The 7675-nt window shown below is 37.4% G+C and overlaps 1 protein-coding gene across 1 annotated transcript; it reads right to left on the bottom strand.

The window, feature by feature from the left end:
• Positions 1 to 4700: 4700 nt before the first annotated feature.
• On the bottom strand, positions 4701 to 7397 carry LOC106757659 (putative serine/threonine-protein kinase-like protein CCR3). The gene has a single exon (XM_014640387.2). It carries the CDS (start codon positions 7184 to 7186, stop codon positions 4757 to 4759), a length of 2430 nt encoding a protein of 809 aa, XP_014495873.1. The 5' UTR covers positions 7187 to 7397; the 3' UTR covers positions 4701 to 4756.
• Positions 7398 to 7675: the final 278 nt, after the last annotated feature.

Raw genomic sequence — 7675 nt, 5'->3', positions numbered from 1 at the left:
ATATAGTTCATTTATAAAATTTATTATTTTTCTAAAAATAAGAATATTATTCCACCTCTACTTTCTTTCTAGAAATTTTAATTCTCTATTAATATGTTAGAATACGGGAGCACACTAATGACCATGAAACCTACTTATTCATCTAATTATTTTGTTAAATAGAGTAGATTTTTATTTTATTCTTTTTATAATAGTGTGATCTTTGTTTTATTAAGATGATTAAGATATGAAAATTGATCAAAATTTTCTTTGTGCTTACAGTATATATTTGTTCTTTATGTTTATGGGTGTTTATTGATCAAAGAAGTTATGTTGTGTTATTAGTCAAGTAAGGAAAGTTAATTATTTAAATTTGAGTGTGTTTTGCTATAGAATCATGATTTAATTTTTATTTGTATTAAATGGATTTCGTGTATGGTATAAATTGGTTGGTTAAGAATGTGAATTGATTTAATGATTTGGAGCTAAAGGTTGTTGTTTGAAATTCTGAATTTAAGATGATTATTTTTTAGGAATTGATAACATTGATGATAGCTATTGACGAGGGGATTATTACAATACATGAGACATTTGAATGGTTAAATTAGTGCTTCTTAAAATAAGATAAAGTTAAATTGTAAATTATATTTTATATTTAGTGATCAATAGTTCAACGAAAATTAAATGGATTAATTAAAGCTTATAAAATCAAATTGATTCATTTGTCATAAATTTTATGAACGGATTTCAACTTGTTGATATAATGTAGATAAACACATATTTTTGGGGACGAATTGAGTAATTTTTGAACGGAAAAAATCACGTAACTTTGTACTTAAAAGGGGATATAGTCAATGAACTATTTTTAATTATTTTTTTAAAATAAATAGAATATGTTTTAATAGCATTAAAGTTACTATATTACGGAGTTTTCTTCTAGTGACATTATTCATTGGTGATGAACTTTTTCATTAATTAGCATCTTTGAATGAAACCATTCTAACAATTTAAGCATAAAATAATATTATAAGAAAACATAGTATAGTATATTTAAATTGAAATTTTAGGAATATAGGGAAATATTCATTAATAGTGAGAAATTTATATAGAAAAAAAAAATGAAAAAATAAACAGTTTACAGATATATATCAGAATGAAGTAAATATAAAATTTAGAAAGAATGAATGAGAACTCAGAATACTTCACCCTAGCACAAGAAATAAGCAAAAGCCCTCTCCAAATTGACCACAACTTGAGAAATGGATGGTCTAACCTTCCCTACCACATTTACACAATTCATGGCAGTATGAGCCACTAACTCCACTGCCTCTGCTTCACCGAGATAGGGTTCTCCAATCCTTGTATCCAAAATTTTAACAAAATCTCCAGCCACAATAGCAGCCTTTGCAGAGGGTACATGTAATATGCTGCCTATATTTTTCCTACTTTGCCCATATGCAGCTCTCTTTCCTGTTAGAAGTTCAAGCAGCACAACTCCAAATCCATACACATCACTCTTTTCTGTGAACACACCAAGAGTTGAGTACTCAGGATCAATGTATCCAATGCTTCCTGCTACCTTCCCAAAGTTACACAACTTTGCCGTCCAGGTAGCATCAAGAAGAATGTTGCAAGTCTTGATATCTCCATGAACAGTACATGGAATTCCATACCTATGAAGATATTCTATTCCTCGGGAAGCATCCAAAGCAATTTTTATCCTTATTTCCCACGAATTCAACACATTGCTCCCCTTCTCATGTAAATGATCATTCAACGATCCATTCTTCATGTACTCGTACACCAACACCCTTTCATCTTTCTCTACACACAACCCAACCAGCCCAACCAAGTTCTTGGGGCGTAAACAAGGCCAAAAGGTCGAACTAGACATTCTCCTCCACCAGAAGACCTCTTCAGGCGTTCTACTCAACCCCGTTTCTACCCTTTCTATTGCAACCTCACTACCATCAACGAGTTTGCCTATGTACACAACACTATAGCTTCCAATACAAATTCTGTTGCCCGATGAGAAATTGTCGGTGGCTGCTGCAAGCTCAACTAGGGTGAATAATTGAAAACCAGGCACAGGGGAATGAGACATTCCCAAATCTTCACTAATGCTATGCATGGCATTCTCCACTGTCGAAGCAAAGCCATGCTCGGGTAAGGCTCTAAAATCGCCTCCAGTACTTCTCATCGCATTCTCCACTGCAGAAGCAAAACCATGCACGGGCAATGTTCCCAAATCTCCTCCAACACTTGTCATTGCATTGTTGACTATAGAAGCAAATCCATGAACAGGTAATGCTCCGAAATCTCCTCCAATACTACTCAAAGCATTCTCCACTGCCAAAGAAAAATCGTGCAAAGGAAATGCCCCCAAATCTCCTCCGATACTTCTAAGAGCATTTTCCACTATCGAAGCAAACATAAGGGATACTCCTGAATTCGCCATGTATGCAATGTATTTTTCTTTTTCCTCTTGCCTCAACTGTCAAACTATGTGCGTAGCGTATTGCTTTCTGAATCTACTGCGTCCTCGCTTTGGACCTATATATATTTACAGAAGATTAAATACTACAACAGGAAACAATATAAGTCAAAATCACTCAAAAGTCAGAATTATTTTATCATCACCGACTTCGTAAATGGACGGTGGATGATTTGACTTTAAAAATAGTACTACCATTGTATGGGTAAGGGAGAAAAGCAATATTTTTTTTTTCTTATTCTACAACGTATCCACAGTTAACATATAATGTTTTACAATATTTTAATATAATACATGTATTATACTGGATTTAAAATATATTAGTATATTATATTAAAATATTGTAAAAAAATATTTTACGTATATTGTATTAAAATATTGTAAAAGGTTTAGGTTAAAATATTTTTTTCTTTGTACAGAGATCCTTAAAAGTTCTAAAATAAACTAACGCCAATAAACATTAACGTCATTGACGTTATCCTTCACTGTTCTTTATTTATTTATTTTTTTTGAAATATAAAAGGTCACTTTTTCTTTTACTATTTTAGTCATAGAATATGGTATAGTCATTTTCTGAAACACTGACAGTGAGTGAGGCAGGGCGAATTTGTTGAGAAGGTGCGAGGCAAGACAAGGGTAACCTTCTAGCAGTTTCCTCGTTCATGGTTTTTGAGACCAACTGCTTCCACCACCCCCCAAGTTACTATAAACAAAAACCAACGTACTCATTCGGATGAAAATTTATATTTAAGAATTTTAACTAAATTGTTAGTACTTTTTTAAAATATTAAAAAATTAAACTTTTGACCTGTTGAATTTTGAAAATTATTGACATATAAATAGTAGAAAAAACATTTGTAAACAAATTACTTAATTTTATTCTTTCATTATTGAGTGTTTCTCTGGGCCTCCTGCATGAGCCTGGACAGGGATCAACTCATTCTTGGTTAGGCCAACATACCCTGCCCTCGTAAATAAATTTAGGAAAGGACTTTCTCCACCCTATCAAATTTCTTGGTGCAACCCCAAAAACCCTTAAGAAATCATCTAATACATATATACACGGTGTGTATTATATATATAAAACGTATAGAATCAAATTCATTTAGTTATTCTGAATTTTATTATAATGAGTTATGTAGTGGAGGAGGGTCGGCTGAGTCGGCCGGATCAAGAGTGCTGGAAAAAGACCGGTCGGCCAGGTTGCCAAAGCCACAAGGGGCAAAGGCAGCCTAACACCGGACGGTATGGATCAAGTGGATGTGGGGTCGAGAAAGCATTAAAAGACTTTGATGGAGATGTAACGGAAGGCATAGCNAATCAATGAAATTAATGGTCAGTTATGAATACATCGTCTATAAATAGGGACAGCAGGACAGGTAAAGTAATCTCGAATCTAATCCAAAAATTGATTCCGTTAACTGATCTACTGACTTGGACGTCGGAGTGTTCTTATTGCAGGGTCTCCCGGGTGATTCATAAAGGCATCTGAAAGACGAACGGGTCAGACGAACGGGTACAGGATCAGAGGGTCGGTTCGGTCTCGGGCTCTAATACCAAAACAAGTTATATATTCAATTTTATTTATTAATTATAATTTTAATATTATAAAAAATATTTATTCTGTACCATGCACATAACTATATATTGCATATAAGAATATATATTGAATAATAATTTTTGACATAAAATAGAGTGTTAAACATGTTGAGATGTGAAACATTAATGCAAAGCGTGGGAAACATTAAAATGGGTAAATATATATGTAGCTTAAACTTTTTGACTTGTTTTAAGAAAGTTGAGTCCTGTAGCTTCGAAAATGGAAATAAGTTGATTAGGGAGGAGTGAGGAAGAGACAAAATCAGAGTTGAATTTGTAGTCTGATAAATGAAGAAGACCAAGTCCTGAAAATATAGAAAAACAGAGGCAGAGAAGTGAATTCAAAGATCGTTTGGTGGGTGTAATAAAAAAGCAATTAATATGCATTAATCAAGCCGCTGCTTAATTTGGTGTTTCATTGCGCTGCGTCAACGTGGAAGTCAACGAAGACATTTCAAAGAGAATCGTGAAAGGGATTTATCATAATGTCCCTGCAGACTCAACTTCTCAAATCAGACCGCAACTCCATACTTTTCTGCTTTCTATGTCTTTTACTATCAACAATTTACAGCATAATATACACTAAATCTTTACAAGCATATTGGAAACAATGAATGAAGATATGAAATTGAGAAAAATGAATAAGAAGAATTCACAAAATTTTCAATATTTTGTCCCCTTTTATCATTCTGAAACAACAGAGATAGAGCCACTGGAAATGGTATCATGGCTACTCTCACAAACAGCCAAAGCTCTCTCTAAATTGACCACAATGTCAGTCATGGTTGGTCTATCTTTCCCTTCCAAATTCACACAATGGACAGCTGTATAGGCCACTAATTCCACTGCCTCTGCCTCATTCACATCGGGTGGTCCAACCCTTTCATCCAAAATTTTCACCAATTCTCCAGCCAAAATACGAGGCACTGCAAAGTCCACCACACTTAGTGGGCTGCCTCCGTCTTCCCCATACTTGAATATAGCTCTCTTTCCTGTTAAAAGTTCCAGTAGTACAACTCCCAGCCCATACACATCACTCTTTGCCGTCAATACATTTAAACCGTAGTACTCCGGATCAATGTATCCAACGGTTCCTGCTGCCTTCATTGGTCGGTGATCACGGTCGGGTTCTGGACTCATCATAGACAATCCAAAATCCGATACTCTTGCCGTCCAAGTAGCATCAATAAGAATGTTAGAAGACTTTATGTCTCTGTGAATAATTGATGGAACTGCATAATTATGAAGATACTCTATTCCCCGGGCAGCATCCAAAGCAATTTTTATCCTTATTTTCCAATAATTCAACACACTGTTACCCTTCTCCACGTTGTTCTTGTCATGCAAATGATCATACAGCGCCCCATTCTTCATGTACTCGTACACCAAGAGCCTCTCATCTTTCTCTTCGCAGAATCCAACCAGTCCAACCAAGTGCTTGTGGTGTAGACGAGACAAGAAGGCCAATTCAGACTCGAATGCACTTTCCTTCTCTTGAAACTTCTTCATCTTGGAACCAGTTTCACCCCTCTTGATTGCCACCTCGCGTCCATCCGCGAGTTTGCCTTTGTACACAACACCAAAGCTTCCAGCTCCGATCTTGTTTTCTGCTGAGAAATTGTCGGTGGCTGCCACAAGCTCGGCCAGGGTGAACTCCTCAGCCCTGTCTGGGTGCTTCGTTGAGGACGTTCCACTCCTCTGGCGTCTCATTATTATTGAAGTCTGACGCATAATCATAGATGATATTGAAGAATTGCTATTATTAGAAGCACCCCCACCGTTTGAACCACTGCTACCTCTTGTGATTGTAGGCTGCACAGAATTGTGAACTTTCTTCTTCCCAAAACAAACACCACTCCACAAGCAATAAACTATAGTGCATATTCCAGCAAAAGCTCCCACAGAACCGATAATAGCAAATGCCAATAACCCGTTTGTCAAGGTCTTTGATCGCGATGACGAAGGTGGTGGCGGTGGCGGTGATGCTGGCGGCGGTGGCATTGATGGTGGAGGCGGTGACGGTGATGGCGGCGGTGGAGCTGTTGTTTGAGGCTTACAAGTCATTGGTTTACAAATGTTACCAGAGCCAGAGCATAGAGATTGAGAATCAAGATATGAACCACACTCTCCACAGGAAGATTGAACACAAGACCCTGGAAGAACAGGTGGAAAAGGAAGCTCAAACGTCGAACTATTAGACCAACCAGGACCCCAACACACCACTGTCAAATTGTTTGTTGTCAATCCACAAACAAAATTAGACCCAGAAACAATTACCTCAAAGGAAACTCCATCCGTAACATTAGTCCCCAAGAATCCCCCATTGCCACCCCAACACACAACCGAACCATTCAATCCTCTGATAGCACAGCCATGTTCGGCTCCAAGCGCCACCGCAGAATACTCAAAAGCCCCACCTTGAGGAAAATCAAGTTGTCCAGAATCGTTATTTCCGCCACATGCCACAAACCCAGTTGAGTTCAATCCACAAACATGTGAACCACCTGCGACAAGACTCAACATGGACATGTTCCCAAATGCATTCTCAATCCGTTCCGTTAAATCCGAAACGCTGGTGTCTCCCCAGCACCGAACCCGAGAATTATTCCTCAAAATTCCACAAGAGAAGCCAGACCCAGATGAGATCGAAGAGAATGTATCAGTCACAGAAGGAAGCTGAAACGTGTCACCGGTTCTCCAGCACTTGACCGTGCCAGCACCCACCTCGGTGGCGCAAACGTGGGTATCCCCAACGGCCAGATTCTCCAATGGAACAGAACTATCGTTGTAAAGCCTTCTCCTTTCGAAGGAAGAGCTTGTGTTCCAACAAAGTAAATCTGAGTTACTTGACCTTAGACCACAGAAGTAGTTCCTCCCACCCGAAATCATTGAAAAACTAACGTTGGGAATGATGGAGACACTCTGTCCCTGACGGTAACACTGAATGCGGCGAATGGACTCGCCTGCCACGACGGCGCACACGGTGGCGGAGGCGTCAGAGACGGCAAGGGTAGCGCCGGAACCGAGGCCATGAGAAGAGCGTGGCAGAGAGAGTATAAGCAGGGCGGCGACGACGAGACAGAGGGGCACGGAGGAGGAAGGTGGTGTTTTCATTTAAAAGAATGGAAAATTATGCAAAGTTGATTTTTCTGCTTCATTGGCAGAGTTGGTTTGGTTTACGAGAAGAAGGAAGAAGAAGAAGAAGAAGGTATATGGTGGGAACTTTGAGGGAGTAGTTGTGGACTCTTGAATCTCTAATATTGCAAAGACATTTCTTCTCTTCGTGTTCAATCTCTCTACTCCTTTGAGTCCTGTTTGGCTTTATAATTAATAAAGGCTTTATTCATTTTTTTTTTCTCTACTTTTTATGGCTACAAATTCTATATATATAAAAAACCAAATATTATTTAAAAATTAAAATTTAGAAGAAGAAAAAATTACACCGATAATATTCTTTTATTACATGTATAGCTATTTAGAGATCATTATTACATGTGCAAAATCACAGAGCTTGTTTGTTATAATTTAATTATTGAAAAAAGAGAGTAAAGTTTTAGTTCATTTTAAAACATGTAAAATATATAAATGAATCTTTAAAGTGTC

This window comes from Vigna radiata, chromosome 3, assembly GCF_000741045.1.
Source record: "Vigna radiata var. radiata cultivar VC1973A chromosome 3, Vradiata_ver6, whole genome shotgun sequence".
Lineage (NCBI taxonomy): Eukaryota > Viridiplantae > Streptophyta > Magnoliopsida > Fabales > Fabaceae > Vigna > Vigna radiata.
This window is presented reverse-complemented; position numbering and strand designations above follow the sequence as displayed.

Coding starts and splice junctions, on each gene's coding strand:
- LOC106757659 (XM_014640387.2), bottom strand. CDS start 7,186: ATGAAAACACCACCTTCCTCCTCCGTGCCCCTCTGTCTCGTCGTCGCC.